Source organism: Protomyces lactucae-debilis (genome assembly GCF_002105105.1).
Source record: "Protomyces lactucae-debilis strain 12-1054 chromosome Unknown BCR37scaffold_5, whole genome shotgun sequence".
In the NCBI taxonomy this organism is placed as follows: Eukaryota; Fungi; Ascomycota; class Taphrinomycetes; order Taphrinales; family Protomycetaceae; genus Protomyces; species Protomyces lactucae-debilis.
The window spans coordinates 306,034-321,072 of record NW_024467997.1 but is presented as its reverse complement, the minus strand read 5'-3'; the positions used below and the strand labels follow the sequence as shown (position 1 = coordinate 321,072).

The following is a 15,039-nucleotide window of genomic DNA, read 5'->3' as shown; positions in this document are numbered from 1 at the left end:
AGGACTTCCGCCTTACCGTGCATGCAGGTACGTTCGCAGCTTTGCGTTCTTTCCTGCAGCTGCGCCGGCTGAGAGGATGCAAAGCAAAAGGGAGAGACAAATTGATTCTGCTTTGATCATAGCACATCTAGTACAACATATGTGCGTAGTAAGGGTGCAATTGATCGTGGTAGTGACAGCTGAGAAGAGAACAATGTAGCGTCAGTTCGCCAGCTTACTTTTTACTCAGCCCTAGAGAATCGCAGTAACTCGAAGATTTCCAGACAGACATTGACAGGTCGATGCATATGCCGGAAGTACTGATGGAGACTGATAGTGTTGGGCATGTAGATATCCCGGGAGAATGAGCGCGTGTAGATGCCAGTGCCAAGTCAAGGACGAGAATACGCGTATCGCGCGTGATATGCAGCTGGTCGCGAGTGTCGGTAGTCATAGTTGAGCTCTGTACAGCGAGTAGGTTGTCCGCATACTTGGCGTAGCGAGCTTGAGAATGATCTCAAATACTCAACGAGTTTCCATGTTCTGCACTTGTGTAGAAAGGCCAGGCGCTCACAGTCAAAAACTGATCCAAGCAGAAGGCTCGGGGTATCGATCGTCACCAATGACGACGGGTTCAGCTGGAGACACAAGAGCAGTAGGGCGGTAGCTCCTTGACGCGACCTGGGGAAACACACCTCAGTAAACATATGCCGGTCGTACCAGTTCCGCTACACCTGGTGAGCACATCACAAGACACTCGTTGTGCTGCTGATCTCATACCGAGTCATCTGGCGTTGGGCTTCCTGATTACGCAGACGTAGCGGTAATACTCACAGAATTCGCTGACTTGCATTACTGACCAAATACTCAAAGCCTTCCTTGACATTCTTGCCAGTGTAAGCACTCACCTCGAAGATCCGCCATCGATGGCCGCGGATAGCACCCAAGAGCAAGGCCTGCTCTATCTGTGCGCTCGTCATACATCCAAGGATGTCTGTCTTATTTGCAAGCACTAACAGATCTGCTCCTAGTAACCGTTCTTCTGTGAGCAGGGCGTGCAGCTCTTCGCGAGAATCTTGCATGCGGTCGTGATCAGTCGCGTCCACGACCCAGATGAGCCCGTCTGTAGACTCAAAGTAGTTCCTCCAGTAAGAGCGCAGAGTCTTCTGGCCCCCCACATCCCATATGTCTAGCTTGAAGCCGCCAAATTGGACAGTTCTGATAGAGAAGCCGAGCGTGGGTGAGATTTGAGAGATGTCTTCTCCCAGGAGCGATGTGAGCAGCGTGGTCTTGCCAGCATTGTCTAGACCAAGAATGAGAATACGCAGCGCATTATCTCTCAGCTTTTGCTTGCGGATGATGGTCAATAGGCCCATCTCTCGAGTAGTACGTAGGCCATTACTGAGCTTTTTGATCTTCAGTCGCGTCGCCTGGAATCGTCTCAAACAAACGCGCAGACCACGGCAAACTCATCGCAGCGACCAGCAGCAAGCGCACAAGGCCAGGCTCCGTTTCAGCTTCCACGATGCCAGCTCCGCGGCGCCTTGCAGTCGATGATCTCACCCACAACCACATTGGCACCTTCAAGAAACTGCACCAGGTCATCTTTCCTCAAGAGTTTGCGCCTTCCTTTTACAAGGACGCTCTCAATCCGGTCCTGACGCTATCGAAGCTCGCTTACTTCAACGACATACCGGTTGGTTGTTTCTCAGTGCGCATCACACCAGAAAAGAATGGGCCGCGCTTCTATATACAGACACTCGGTGTTCTCGCGCCGTATCGCCGTTGTGGACTTGGCGAAAAGATGTTGCGTTATATAGAGGATGCCGTCAGGGAAGCCAAGGGCAAGGACGTATCGCTGCATGTCAAGGAAGACAACGAAGAGGCAAGAGCGTGGTATAAGAAGCTGGGCTATGGCGACGAAAGACTCGAGGAGAACTACTACAAGAAGCCAGTGACACCATCAGGCGCCTACTTGCTTCGGAAAGAGATGCAAGCCCGGTGAGACTGCAGCTGCTTTGTGCTTTGATATGACAAGCGAGCTTGCCAAGCTGGTACTCACTTGTGAAAGCAGCTGAATCGAGCGCTTCTGTACTGATTCTTCGCGCACTTCTCAACCTGGACTTTGGCATCATGCACGTATGTTCTCACGGCTGCAGCGTAAACGTCAACAGTGGGTATAGCTCAAGCTTATCTATAGTATTCTAGCATTGCTGCATAATCTGTGACTGCGTCTCGTCCACTCCCCTGACTTGAACCGGACATAGATTTATCCACAACTTCAAGCTACATGCAGGTCGACTAGACGCTGCTGGGGATGGCATCTTCCTTGAGACATACCTTTCACACGCAGCACAATGTTGATGATCTGTCTGATCACTGGGCCTTCTCTGATGATGCCTTCACGCTGCGTAAATTTGAGGGCATTTATGAAGCGCGTCTCCGTGTGCCGCTAGAGCCTCAGATTCTCGATGTACTTAAGGGTGTTCGGTCGCTACAGCTCACATATCGTACAGAGAATGCATTGCTCGGAGATCTCTTCTACACTGACCTGTTTGATGGCCTGACCATTCAGCTTCGCCATCACGAAACTGTACGCAAGGAAGAGACTGCTTTCCAAGGCTACAAGCTATTAGAAGTCATGACAGGCCAGCAGCTCGAGACTCCAGACGGCAAGAAAGCTTTCTTTTCAGTCAGGGGCGTCGAGCTGTTCTTCAACGCAACGGCAGCACCTGCGCCAATTCAGTCGTACCTATCGACCAGCTTTCCCGACTTGCAGGCACTGATTGAAGCAGCTACCTTCGTACAGATGGAAATGGACTGCGACGAACAGTATATAACAGTTCGCGCAATACAGTCTGTTGCCGCATCAGACAGGACAGTCGTGGCAAGACATCTAGAATCCAATCCTCAAGTACGGCCAGAGATAGGAATTGTCCAGCGTCAACGACGTGATTTACCAGACTCTGAGTTTCGAGGCCTCTCTGCCTTTCTCAAGTCACGGCAGGGAGCGACAGATACGAAAGACCTGACGCCATTCACCATCTTTTTCGATCAACGAGTCCAGCCGCACGGCCGTACCTCTATCCGCTATCGCTCTTCGCTGATTGGAGCAGGCTCGCACTTGACACTCAAGACTGAGTTTCTCAACTCGCAACCCCTTCAAAAGCACATGTCACAGCTTGAACAGCAAGGTTGCTCGATGCATGCACTCTATAAGCTTCCGAAAGCCTACTTCTTCGATACCTTTGAGCTGCAAGCAAGCATGCCAGACATGTGGCACATTTATGGTGAGGATGATCTGGAAGCACCAGTGTGGCGTACCTCCGGTTGGGGTTCTCTCGCTGTGGCTGACTTGCCATTATCTAGTCCTCTAGAGGTGAAAGTGCCAATACACGCGCGATATCTGTCGCCGAACCAAGGCGGTCACAACCAATCGGTAACCCTACCAGCACCAAAAGTCTTTAGCAGGTGTCCACAACCCGATGCAGCGTTTAGCGACAACCCTTTTGACACAACGACGCTACTGACGGCCTTGCTAGGCGACTCTAATCAATTCCGGTTCTATCATGATGTGGGACCGTCTCGTTTCCAGGCACAAATTGCGGTTGCTGATGCAGACGAGTTGAGCAGGGTGACGGCCGGTACGCTTGGCGTCGTCTTACTGGGCACGCTGTGGGTTCTTTGGTGTTGCCGCAGTAAACCAACATTGGAGAAGAAAAAGAAGGTCTAGGGGGAAGCCTCTGTAGTGTCAATCATTGCTGCATCAATCTTGAGGAGTTGAGCCATCTGCTGAATCCATATCCTTGCCACATCTTGTACAATAACGTTGTTTACGCCTTGTTCCACCATACTTGTCGTCTGCTTGCCTGCAAGGCCACAAGCCACTATTCTCGAGAACCAAGACAGATCGTTGCAGATGTTAAGGGCGATACCATGACTTGTAATGTTGCGACGTAGGTGAATACCAATTGCTGCGATTTTGGCTTGCTCTGAAACCCAAACGCCTGTATTGCTTGTCCGTTTCGCTTGTATATTGTATTGAGCAAGCGTTTGAATGATGCTAGATTCAAGGAGATGCACATAGCATCGAGGGGAGAGATCATATGCTTTGAGGTCGAAAATGGGATAAGCAACAAGCTGGCCTGGTGTATGTACCGTGGTCTGACCACCTCGCAGTGCTTCAACCACGGTAGGGATCACGCCAGTGTCTGCATGCGGCAGCTTGAGACTAGCTAGCTTTCCCGGAGACATGAGGCCACGCTCTCGACGGCCAGTGGTGTAGACTGGTAGCATCTCCATAGTCAAGATATTGACCGTTGCATCAAACGAGCCGGTAGCTTTCTTGTCTAAGTAAGAGCGTACAAGGGATTCCTGGACAGCTGAAGCAGCTTGATATGAGCAAGGAGAACGTAGACGAGTATGACGAATCATTCTAGACATAGCGGGTAGATAGGGTCGCTAGTTAGGTTGTACGTGTCGAAATCTACTCTTCAATTTTCACCTCTTTGAGCTTCTCAATAGTCCTCTCGGTGTTTTCCAAGACAATACTCGATCGAATCTTGTTGAAAGATTCAAGCTTGACTGGATCCTCACTCTGCCAATACAGACCTGCACCACCGGCAGCGCGTGTTTCTGTCAAGATGTCATGGCTGACCTTCTTCAAAATATTGGCAGTCCCATCATCCCAACGGACTCCATTCTGCTCCATCTCTTCCAACGTTACAAGTACAGACTCAACATCGCGCCAGCCTTCCCATCGAGCAGCCAGGACTTCATTGTAGACGAGAGTATTTGCGCCAATGACGATACTCGTGATACCATGTGCCTTGACACGATCAAACAAGTCAATCGCTGCTGCAGGGTCATTGTAGGAGAGCCTGTAGATTCGCATGGCATCTGCAAGGATCAACGGATATGCATTGCAGAAGGCCATGGATGACTTGCGTTTCGCTTTGTCTGCCAAGTCAATCTCGTTGCGTCTGAGTGGCCCAAAGATGTGTTCGTGAACAAAGTCTTCCAGGAGGAGAGAGTCTGTGCACTCAAGAAGCTGCTCCTTGAGTGCTTTGTACAATGGTGCAGACCGGAGAGCACTCGACTTGAGCTGTCGTTGTCGTGCTAGCTTTCGTTGCTTCAAGTTTGTCATTGCCTGTTCTGCTTCCTGTCTCAAGACTGGCGGGTATGCTTTGAGGTGGTCTCTTGCAGCTTGCTCAGATGCTTCGACGTGACTGCTGATAGCGGATCGTTCAGAGACTTGTTTGACGGGATCAGGATGGAATGAAAAGGTCGTCTCATCCTTGGGTAGCGACAGTGAAGCTTTGGTGGACAAAATTGTTTCAAAGATCTTTGAGAAGCGTTCGCGCTCTCCCAATGTCATTGTACCTTCATGCGAAGAGCGTACAGGCGTCTGCCGCTTCATGGGTAGCTTCTGAGCTTGCCGTTCAGCAATGATGGCTTCCATTTCTTTACTGACGGTCGGCATAGGAATACTCGAAGACGCATCATGGTGAGAGTTTGTAGCTTGTGCGCTATAGCAGCATCTCCAAGTGTGAGGATAGAGAAAGGGCAAGATAGCAGCGGGCCTGACACGAGCAGCACGCATGACAGCAGGAGGAGTCTTTGAGCTTGATGGTTTGGTCAAAGTGGAAAATTGCTCAAGACGAAATTTCCAAGAGTCCTGAGAGGAGTAGGTATGTAAGACAACGGAACAAAAAAAAAAAAAGAAACGAAATTTCAAATTTGAACGAAGCAAGACAATGACGAAACCAAGAGTCGCTATCGAGTATTGCACGCAGTGTAGATGGATGCTCAGGGCTGCATGGTGAGGCTATCTCATGAGATTCGAGCTGTCTTACTGACAAGTTCCTGTTATCAGGTTTGCGCAGGAGCTGCTGACTACGTTCCAAGATGTGATTGGAGAAGTTGCCCTCATACCAGCGAGTGGCGGGCACTTCGTTGTGACCATCACGCATGAGGGGAAGGAGTCTTGCATATGGAACCGCAAAGATGAAGGTGGTTTCCCAGAGGCAAAGCAGCTGAAGCAACTTGTTCGCAACATCATCAATCCGGAGCAAGACTTGGGGCATTCAGACAAGCCAGTGAAGGGAAGAGCAACAGCAGATGGCTCAGGCGATGTGATCAAGACGGGAGGTGAGCAGACGAAGGAAGTATGCACGGACTGTTGAAGAAGAGCGTCGCAAGGACGATTTGCGGCGGATCATCGCCTTCGCTGATATGAATCGCCAGTGTCTGCTCTGCTACGCATATCAGTGTCATCTATATGGAGGAGTCAAGCCCTGCTACCTCTCTATCAGACGAAACGGCGCTTCAGCCCCCCAACTATGAGCTGTGCTTGAACTGACATCCTTTTCGGATCGGTCTGCTCCAAGGGACATAGAAGACGCCCTTCTGAAGTAATGCAGTCATGACTCGTGTCTTTATCTTCGCAGCATATATTGTAGATGCCTCAGGCCCTGGTACAAGGCTGATTCAACCTGGTTGCTGCTTGTCGGTGTCGCGCGTATGCATTTCGCTTTGCTGTCAAGTTTCAACGCGACAACCAACCACGACAACTTGACCTGCTCTACCTCATCAGATAGGAGAGGCCTATTGACTGCGGCGTAGGACAAGCTCGTGCAAATGGCGCCAAGAAAGACTGTGCACTTGGCGACACCCAAGAAGGAAGACACGTCAGCAACAATCAAACAGCTCCAGAGCAAGCGACTAGCAACCAACTACTATGCCCAGATCGTCAATGATCTCTGGTCGTCTTACTTGAAGAGCACACCGCAGCAGCTCAAGCTCATTGACATGTTTATGGCATTTCTCATTGCTACGGGTGTCTTGCAATTCATGTACTGCTTGATTGTGGGTAACTACCCATTCAATGCCTTTCTGGCAGGCTTTATCGCTACAATCGGTCAGTTCGTGCTCTGTGCTGGTTTGAGGAGTCAGACAAACACAGCGAATACGGCTGCCTTCCCTCAAGTCTCACCAGAACGGTAAGCTCTCTGCCAATGCTGTCCACATGCTAACAATCACAGTGCTTTTGGCGACTTTATCTTTGCGAGTGTTGTTTTACACTTTGCAGTTGTCAACTTCCTTGGCTAGTCTGGGCAAGTCTGAGCTACTCACGCCATCAATATGACTTTTTTTATCTATTCCTCCCTGCATTCCAACGTTTGATACTCACCTCGCGAATCGTATACCGCTGAAGTATACTCTTCAATCCCTGATCAAGCCTGACAGGTCTACTCGCATCAAACGTGATATAACACAAGATGACTGTCTTTTTGACTTGTGCATTCACCCGATTCACAGCATGCAACCACCACCACGGCCGTGTGTCTTCTTGTACATCTGCGTGTATTGGATCAGGTACCACAACGATACTATAGTCTGCGTGTGAAAAGACGGGTCCACGATCATACAAGATCCAGTCAATACCAAATTTAATGCCTGGTTTGACAGTCCAACCGTGGGCGCGATAGTGATGATATGCCGCGTAGCGTAGTAAGAATGGCTCACTGGCTGGAACTTGCTTGACTTGTGATTGGTTTGGAAGAGCGATTTGGATCAGAATCGGCAGGAGCGATGCTTTGTCGATGAAATGGTCGTCGTCTTGTATGTCTAGCGTGTCCAAAGCCACTGCGAGAAAGATTGCCTCGTGGAGGGAGAGCTGTAGGTGCTCGAGGTCTGGGATAGACTCCACGACAGGCTCATCCAGAACCGGACGCGCCAGATATGGTTGAACTGCTGAGACTTCTTGGAAAACAGCCTCATCCAGCATCTTCTCATCCTCAAGAAGTCCCAAGCCGCTTTCTTCTCTGAGGATCCGTTCTCTTGCTTCTCGTTCAACTTTTGCACGCTCAGTCTTCATAGCCTGTCTTGCAATGCGCCGTCTCGCCGTGATTTCCTCAGAGACGAGCCGTTCATCTGGTCCGAGGATGCCTAATTGGCGTTGAACACGAATATGCCACGTTGGATCAGAGCGGGAAAAAGTACCCTTGCCGAAGAATCCAGCATACCAGGCTCGTTGTGCACTGCGTTGATCTAGTAACCATACTGAGCGTGTTGCTTGGTCTAGTTTGCCAATGAGTCGATCGGCTTGCGGCGGGCAATAAGTGAGATAGTGCCAGAGACAAATTAAGACAGAGAGTGGGTTATGTGGTGTGATGGGAGGCAGAGGAATGACATTGACGACTGGAAGCGGGTCTTTATAGAGCTGTTTGAGATGCGAGCGAGCGTGTTTGCTCATGCAAGAGCAGACGGCAGAGTAGAAGCTGTAGCTGTAGCTTTGGTCCTGAGCTGTGTTGTGTTTGGATCAAGTTTTGAGCACAGAGTCGAGATGTTGTCGAGGCTCTATCTAGTCGTATACTAGCATCTACTCGGAAATCAAGGAGGCTTACACATTCATAGGTTCGATTGAGGCATGAAGGACATCTATCGCGTTTGATGAAAGACTTGGACAAGAAGTATGTCCAGTATGCAACAAGGTGAATATACATCTCACAATCATACGAAGGTTTTGCATCAAGAAAGAGGCCAGTCAATCAAGTACTTCAATGTTCACAGGTATCATCCAGAAGACATTTGAAAGGTCGATTCGCTCCTGAGTATGAAGGCTCAAGCCTACTTCTTGACTTCGCCGTACTTTGACGCATCGACGCCGTGGTGCTCGTGATTGACCATATTGAACCTGCACGTTAGCTTCCATCCTCTTTGTTCCCTTAATCAACATACCAAGGCATCAAGCCCACAAAGAGTCCCGAAAAGGTCGAGTTTCGCGCCGCAACACCTTGCATGTATGGGCTGAGTTCACTGTCGCCATACGGCTTCAATCCAGCCGCTACACGACCCTTCATCTCCTCCATATCTTTCGCTTGTTCCCGTTCATTCTCCGACCATCCCCAGAATCGCTGACTGCTGCGACTATAAGCGAGTAGAAACCCACCAACTGCGCCGATGGACCAGGACATGCGCATGACGCTTGGCCAGGATGCTTTGGGTGTACTACGCTCTTGTCTCTCCCAGAAAGTCATAGCGCCGGGGAAGCCTGCTGCGAGGCCTGCTGCATAGAGCCAGTCGGAGGCGCGTGTATAGCGGATGACACGGAAGAAGTGTGGGTCTGTGTCGATGACGGGGAAGGGCGTGATGAGCTGCTGTGCTGTGTGTGCCATGCTGACGTGCGTTTCTCTGTCTCCTACTGTAGCAGGACAAGTAGACGTAGAAGGAGCAGTCTGAGTAGCGCCTGTCCTTGTCCTTGCTCGTTGTCTTGCTTGGGTTAGGCGACACAACGAGCAGTGGCCCAGTGGAGCACTCTGAGTCTGAGCTGAAGCTTCCCATCCCGAGTCTCCTCTTCTCTGCGCGTACTACTCTGCTATATCTACTGCTGCTTCTCCTGTTGTCTACTGATTGACTGCTGCTGCCAAGATGCCACGCGCCAAGAAGCGCCTGAAGCTCGATGCGACCCCAGAATCAGAGCAAACACAGCACAGAGAGTCAGCCGCAGAGGATGACCCAGGCTCTCCTGTGGATAATCATCGTGACGATGATGGCACATCACTACTGGGTCCTATTCCTGATGAGCTATCACAACGAACACGCTTTGCCAACAAGAAATTGCTGCTGGACGCGCTCTCGACTTGGGCCATTCGCGCTCGCTTCCAATATAAATTGACAGACTCCAACAGGTCCCACATGGGATGGAAGTGTAGCAAGCACGAGTCAGAGGGTTGTCCGTGGCGATTACGTGCTGCGTGTAAGAATCCAGAGGATGGGAGTTTCAGGATTGCTACGCATGTGCCGCATAGCGCTCACTGTGCACCGGTAGAGATGTCGAATGCACGCAATGCGCCTGTGACGATTGAGTGGATCAGGATGCGCATCATGCCATTGCTCGATGCTAAGCCAGATATTACATGCCACGAGATCATGATGGCACTGAGGCTGGCACATGGTGCTGAATTGGAATATCACAGGGTATATCGCTCACTGAGGAAGGCAAAGAAGGCGAAAGAGCAGGGCGAGAAACCTCGTGACTGGATGGAGAGTCGTCTGAGCACGGGTGCATCGCGCGGGAATGCCAATGCAGGGCCCAGGGCGATGGAGGATGCATTGGCTGATGCGCTGGGTGCGGCCAACAGTGTGGTTGATCCGGCGCTGCGATGATTACGGACTGGGTATTTGGTATGGTAGTGGATGGCAGTAGTCTAGCTCTGGTCCCTTGACCTGCTCACTTCCTTCCTGGTCTTCGTCACTACCTGCACCTGCTCTCCTGTGCCTTGACTTGACTTCCTGCTCTCCATCTCGTTCTCCATCCGCCGTCGTCCAAAGTGCGGGGAGACAAAACACCACAAAGCCGACAGTCAGACGCAGTGTTATCCAGACGGCCAGCATTAGAGAGTGTCAGACACCATGCTAGACTTCATCCAAGATGCCTTTTCGACTTTCGTCATGTTCTTGACAGCGCGCGACTCGTACGAAAAGTACATTGAAACGCAAAAGAAGATCCTCGACCTCAAACCCTCCTGGGCACGCTTCATCATCAGTCTTGTGGCTCAGAACCACCTCAAGCGTCGTTCTCTGGCAAAGCGTGTTACGGCCGGCACGACAAAGGGGACATGGTGGGGACCCGGTGTGCAACACATGACTGAAGAGCAAATCACAGCTGGTGACGGGCCCATCATGCTTTACATCCACGGCGGTGCTTTCACTGTAGGCCACACGAAAATGTGGTCTGAATGGTGCTGCGACTTGACGCAACACCATAAACGCAAGTTCAATAAGGACTTCCGCATCTTCACGGTTGATTATACATTAGCCCCCGATGCACACTTCCCAACACAGCACACAGAGTGTCTGGCTGCTATTGACTATCTTGTACGTCGATGCAAAGTCAATCCACTGCGCATCTTCATCTCTGGTGACTCGGCAGGTGGTAACTTGGCTCTGCAAACGATGTATGAGCACCACGACGCAGCTTCATTCGGTGGTGCAGTCCTCTTTTCTCCTTGGGGATTCCCTGTCGTCTCTCTTCATCAAGCAGGCGTCGTCAAGAGTCCTGTCCCCATCGACATCAAAGAGGACGACTCGTACTACGTGTACGGCAAGACGGATTACGTGACAGATTTGTTTGCCGTGCAAGGCATCAAAGCCTACATGGGGCCAAACATCTCCTATGAAGATGCATTCAGGCACAAGGGACTCAACCCATTCTTGCGACGACCAGAAGATGTTGCTGCGTTGCCGGCCACAATCATTGTTTACGGTGGCTCAGAGAAGCTCAAGACATCGATTGAGTCGTGGCACAAGGAGAATGAAAAGTCCTTCAAGGATTGTGAGATGTATCAAGAAGCTGCAGGTGTGCATGATTGGCCATTGAGCAGGAAGTTATGCAAGGATCCCGCCATGTATGAGCGTGGGCTCGAGAGGGTGTCGTCTTGGATTGAGAAGAAGATGATTCACGGTGGCAAGTAACGGACGAACTGCAACTTTGGCAAGCCTCTTGTTACCTGGGTGGGTGACTAAGTGTTCAGTACCTACTGACGTCGCTTCCATCGTCTGCATTGCTCTTTCTTCGCAGATGTGCACGCAATTGCCCTTTCTCTTGTAGATTTCAATATCGCAAGCTTCTTACATTGCCCTCTTCAACTTCCTCGGACGTGATTGGATTCTACTTCACCATCATGCTGTAGAGCTGATTGTGTCTGGTGCACCTGCTTTTGCTCGCAGAAAACTTTGAAGTCCTCAGCTCGTCGAGATCAGTTTCTGCAGCTGCTATACTTCGCCGAGCCGGTAGCCAGTCTTGAGTATCCTGCCTGTCTCAGCAAACGCTCACAAGATCTTGTCGTATCATTCATCAGCTAAAGGTGATCTCTCACAATCTGTTGAACCAACCTCATGTCGGCGAATAACAAGTTCAAATCATTCTGGCCACATGATGAATACTAGACGTGGTCAAGCTGGCTAGGCTCCGGTAGTTCCTCTGCCGTCTCGGTCCATACATCGTCGACGCTGAAGCATCCTCACTCGAAGACGCTTCAACTTCTACGGCCACCGAGTCCGTTTTGGCAGCGAGCGAAACATCGCCTTCAGACATGAGCAACATGCCAACGCAACCAATTCTCAAGACTGTTGAAAACTTGGAAGCTTAACAAGGTGCGCTGAGCTCAGTGCTGGATCCTGTGATCATGCGAAGAAGTCAACAACGGTCTTTTCCAAGTTTGATGGCCTGCCTAGACGACTTGTGGTCTCTGATGCGTAAATTGAACGGCCCATTCAGACTTGCTGGCGAAACGACAGATCTGTCGAACCTCACAAGATGAGAAGGACGCAGATTGAGCGACGACTGCTTCAATCCTGCAGTGGAGCAACTCATCCTGGATTCCGAATACTGGTTCAAGAACGAGTCTATGCTGAAGAAGCCGAGTCAGTCAAGATGAATGTTCTTGGACGTCTTGTCTACATGCTCAACCAACTTCTTGGCCAACTCTTGGTCCGATGTGGCCAAGAACTGCTTCTGTCACTCGCCTAGTGTCAAGTCAGCTTCTCTGTCTGGTTTCTGGTTCTTGCCAAGTCAAACAATGGTGTGTCGTTCCTAAAACTGAGGCTCCTTCACTCAGTGCGTCGCCCTTGCCTGTGCTTGCCTTGTACGTGTCACAGAGCCCATGAAAAAGAGCTCGAGTCTCTGAAACCTTCTTCGCCATAGGCAGACATGGCAGTGACACCAGGAGCAGTGTCGTTGTTGTCAAAGGCACTCAACTTCCTGTTGATATTGACCTAGTCACGCCATCTGGCAGCTTTGCTGGCAAGTTGTCCCAGCACATGATCAACTTGAAAGATTCGCGCTGTCAAGCACAGATTCAGCCCTGAACCAGGATTCGCATCTCATGACGACTTGACCCACCACCACATGGTTATATCGCGAAATTGGCGGCCTTCGACGTATGGAAGCTTTGAAAGGTCAGGCAGCTGCTGAAGAGGTGGACGCGGCTCGGCAAAAGCAGTCAAGCCGATTAGCTTCGCCAGCAATTGATCCAAAAGTTCTGCCCGTCAGGCTAATGTTTGAGGGCCAGAGTCGGCTACAACAGCAGGTTGCAAACTGTTGCGGGCAGGCAGTCGCAAACGAGTTCGACTTTGGGCGAACTAGGCTCATCTTCGAGCAAGGGTCCTGCTTCAGCGTCGATGATGCCTGTGCCGAGGGCTGGGGTAGCTCCGGCAGCCGAATGGGCTGGCGAGCATCTGCAATTGGTGTTCTGGTGCAATCCTCAGCCTTGCTAACTACTCAGAGTTTCATCCATTGAAAGCATTCCATTGGCAAACATATCAGTGTGACGGTGAATGCACTACAAGATCATGCATGCATATGTTAGGAGCAGTGTGGCTAAGGACGATCTGCAGCTAGATGCTATGCAGTGTCGAATCACTACAAAGTATAACTGTGGCTGCGTTCCACTGATCGACTACTTGTTGAAAAGCTTTTACTCATGATGTGAATTGTCAATCTCAAATGAAAGCATTACTGCTGAAGCTGCTGCGCCAGATAATCAAGATCAAGGAGCTGTTCATACATATCTGTCGCATTCCATGACGCAAAGTTCGGCTCCACTACGGTCGTCGCTGCACAATGATCTTCTCTTCCAGCATCGCATAGACAATTTCCATCTGGTCCCGGATTCTCAAGACCGCAGCGAGTGTATTTGATATGCTCGATCTCTTTACAAGCTCTGCCTCCGGGGTTGATGTGAACGCAACCGCAAGCTTTTTCATCGGGTAAAGGCTCGTCACATCTGATACCATGCTCCAGGACGACCCACTGCACATGTGATGAAGACCACCGCGTGGTGTCGAACCTACCTGGTTGCATCACCCAGGCTGGATGACATAGAGGAGCCTTCTGTCCAGCCGGTGTAGGCTGAAACCATTTGGGATCTTGGCTCTTCTGCTTTACACGCCAAAAATTCACTGTGACAGAACAAAAGCAACTATCCAAAGTGCAACTTGATCCTTTCGAAGCAGCTTCGCGTCTTTCGAAACACATAGGCTCAATCGCCGTTGATGTCCTGTAATTCATACAAATTGCCGATTTAATACAGCCATGAGCGTGCTGCAGTCTCGTTTTGATGTGCTGAAAATAAGACGGTATGGAAATTCTGCATTCTGATTTGCACTTCACTTCGTTGAATCTGACAATGATTTCCCGATTCAATATGTATCGCGCTTCAAACTGGAGATGGTAACACTTGTTCTCTTCCTCAAAACCACCAGATGCATTCGAAACGGTTTGGTCCATGTGAAGTTGGTTTTGTGTTGACCCGGCCTCAGGTTTTGAAAGAACGTGTGCATGACTCCATGGGTCCACAGGCGCTTTCGAGTTCGCGTTCCGCCCCGAAGACGAGCCTCGTTCGCGTACGGCTACAGCTGCAGCTGCAGGTACTGGTTCTGGTTCGGGAAGAGTGCACACACTTAGGAACAGGCCTAGTAGTGATGCGTATGCCATCAAAACTAAGGGTAACATACTGTGGTTCTGCGTTTTGACTCGGGCTTGCGAAGACCTGTATGGTAGAGTCGCTAGATGTTGCAATCAAGGATCGCTGCTTTTGACTGCCAAGGTAGTCCTAGGAGGCTAGGCCTATGGTGTTGGCCTTTCCCCTTTTGTTTGTCTGTTCACGCGCTGTGGCAGCTGTTCAGGTCTAGAAGAGCTTTTGTAGCTATCTAAGGGTCAAAAGTTTCTTGCAGATTGGATCTAGGCCTGATTTTGGCTGTAGTATAGTTGCAAATAGACTAGCATGCTATTGCGTATGCGTAACAAAGTGCATACGCGAAATGGGGCAGTACTCCCAAGTGAGGCTCGGCTGCAGTTCTAACAGCTGAGCGGCTGTGGCTTCAGCTGTTCAATTGCAACTCTCAGGGGCCATCAAAAATTTGCCAATTATGTTCTGCAACTTGCGAGCCTCGCGCTTGTTTTGTGATCAGCAGCTGACTGAAATTATTGTCGCTGCAGCTTTTGCGACTAACCTTTGCCGATCATTTGTCATGCGATTTTCAACTGTCTTGCAT

General features: G+C 50.3%; 10 protein-coding genes across 10 annotated transcripts; 4 read left to right on the top strand and 6 right to left on the bottom strand.

Annotated features, from left to right (window-relative positions):
- Nucleotides 1-809: 809 nt before the first annotated feature.
- BCR37DRAFT_391662 (ADP-ribosylation factor family-domain-containing protein) lies at nucleotides 810-1,355 on the bottom strand (the record flags this gene model as incomplete). Its single annotated transcript, XM_040871033.1, has 1 exon — nucleotides 810-1,355. The coding sequence occupies one exon, from the start codon at nucleotides 1,353-1,355 to the stop codon at nucleotides 810-812; it is 546 nt and encodes a 181-aa protein (XP_040726709.1).
- A 149-nt stretch (nucleotides 1,356-1,504) lies between these two features.
- BCR37DRAFT_345089 (acyl-CoA N-acyltransferase) lies at nucleotides 1,505-1,984 on the top strand (the record flags this gene model as incomplete). The annotated part of the gene is made up of 1 exon (XM_040867600.1): nucleotides 1,505-1,984. The coding sequence occupies one exon, from the start codon at nucleotides 1,505-1,507 to the stop codon at nucleotides 1,982-1,984; it is 480 nt and encodes a 159-aa protein (XP_040726708.1).
- A 1,724-nt stretch (nucleotides 1,985-3,708) lies between these two features.
- BCR37DRAFT_344853 (uncharacterized protein) lies at nucleotides 3,709-4,413 on the bottom strand (the record flags this gene model as incomplete). The annotated part of the gene is made up of 1 exon (XM_040867591.1): nucleotides 3,709-4,413. One exon carries the CDS (start codon nucleotides 4,411-4,413, stop codon nucleotides 3,709-3,711), a length of 705 nt encoding a protein of 234 aa, XP_040726707.1.
- Nucleotides 4,414-4,465: 52 nt separating this feature from the next.
- On the bottom strand, nucleotides 4,466-5,581 carry BCR37DRAFT_397483 (uncharacterized protein; the record flags this gene model as incomplete). The annotated part of the gene is made up of 1 exon (XM_040871732.1): nucleotides 4,466-5,581. The coding sequence occupies one exon, from the start codon at nucleotides 5,579-5,581 to the stop codon at nucleotides 4,466-4,468; it is 1,116 nt and encodes a 371-aa protein (XP_040726706.1).
- Nucleotides 5,582-5,723: 142 nt separating this feature from the next.
- On the top strand, nucleotides 5,724-6,449 carry BCR37DRAFT_377838 (Rdx family-domain-containing protein). The gene is made up of 2 exons (XM_040868903.1): nucleotides 5,724-5,800; nucleotides 5,855-6,449. Exons 1-2 carry the CDS (start codon nucleotides 5,736-5,738, stop codon nucleotides 6,162-6,164), a joined length of 375 nt encoding a protein of 124 aa, XP_040726705.1. The 5' UTR covers nucleotides 5,724-5,735; the 3' UTR covers nucleotides 6,165-6,449.
- A 67-nt stretch (nucleotides 6,450-6,516) lies between these two features.
- On the top strand, nucleotides 6,517-7,111 carry BCR37DRAFT_254778 (DAD family-domain-containing protein). Its single transcript, XM_040866661.1, has 2 exons — nucleotides 6,517-6,980; nucleotides 7,023-7,111. Exons 1-2 carry the CDS (start codon nucleotides 6,619-6,621, stop codon nucleotides 7,087-7,089), a joined length of 429 nt encoding a protein of 142 aa, XP_040726704.1. The 5' UTR covers nucleotides 6,517-6,618; the 3' UTR covers nucleotides 7,090-7,111.
- Nucleotides 7,059-8,472, bottom strand: BCR37DRAFT_254762 (uncharacterized protein). The gene has a single exon (XM_040866659.1). It carries the CDS (start codon nucleotides 8,234-8,236, stop codon nucleotides 7,133-7,135), a length of 1,104 nt encoding a protein of 367 aa, XP_040726703.1. The 5' UTR covers nucleotides 8,237-8,472; the 3' UTR covers nucleotides 7,059-7,132.
- On the bottom strand, nucleotides 8,424-9,281 carry BCR37DRAFT_254772 (NADH-ubiquinone oxidoreductase complex I, 21 kDa subunit-domain-containing protein). The gene is made up of 2 exons (XM_040866660.1): nucleotides 8,722-9,281; nucleotides 8,424-8,677 (listed from the first exon to the last, which is right to left on the bottom strand). Exons 1-2 carry the CDS (start codon nucleotides 9,156-9,158, stop codon nucleotides 8,611-8,613), a joined length of 504 nt encoding a protein of 167 aa, XP_040726702.1. The 5' UTR covers nucleotides 9,159-9,281; the 3' UTR covers nucleotides 8,424-8,610.
- A 1,016-nt stretch (nucleotides 9,282-10,297) lies between these two features.
- On the top strand, nucleotides 10,298-11,678 carry BCR37DRAFT_254759 (Alpha/Beta hydrolase protein). Its single transcript, XM_040866658.1, has one exon. The coding sequence runs from the start codon at nucleotides 10,396-10,398 to the stop codon at nucleotides 11,455-11,457; it is 1,062 nt and encodes a 353-aa protein (XP_040726701.1). The 5' UTR covers nucleotides 10,298-10,395; the 3' UTR covers nucleotides 11,458-11,678.
- Nucleotides 11,679-13,498: 1,820 nt separating this feature from the next.
- On the bottom strand, nucleotides 13,499-14,497 carry BCR37DRAFT_386267 (uncharacterized protein; the record flags this gene model as incomplete). Its single annotated transcript, XM_040870427.1, has 1 exon — nucleotides 13,499-14,497. The coding sequence occupies one exon, from the start codon at nucleotides 14,495-14,497 to the stop codon at nucleotides 13,499-13,501; it is 999 nt and encodes a 332-aa protein (XP_040726700.1).
- Nucleotides 14,498-15,039: the final 542 nt, after the last annotated feature.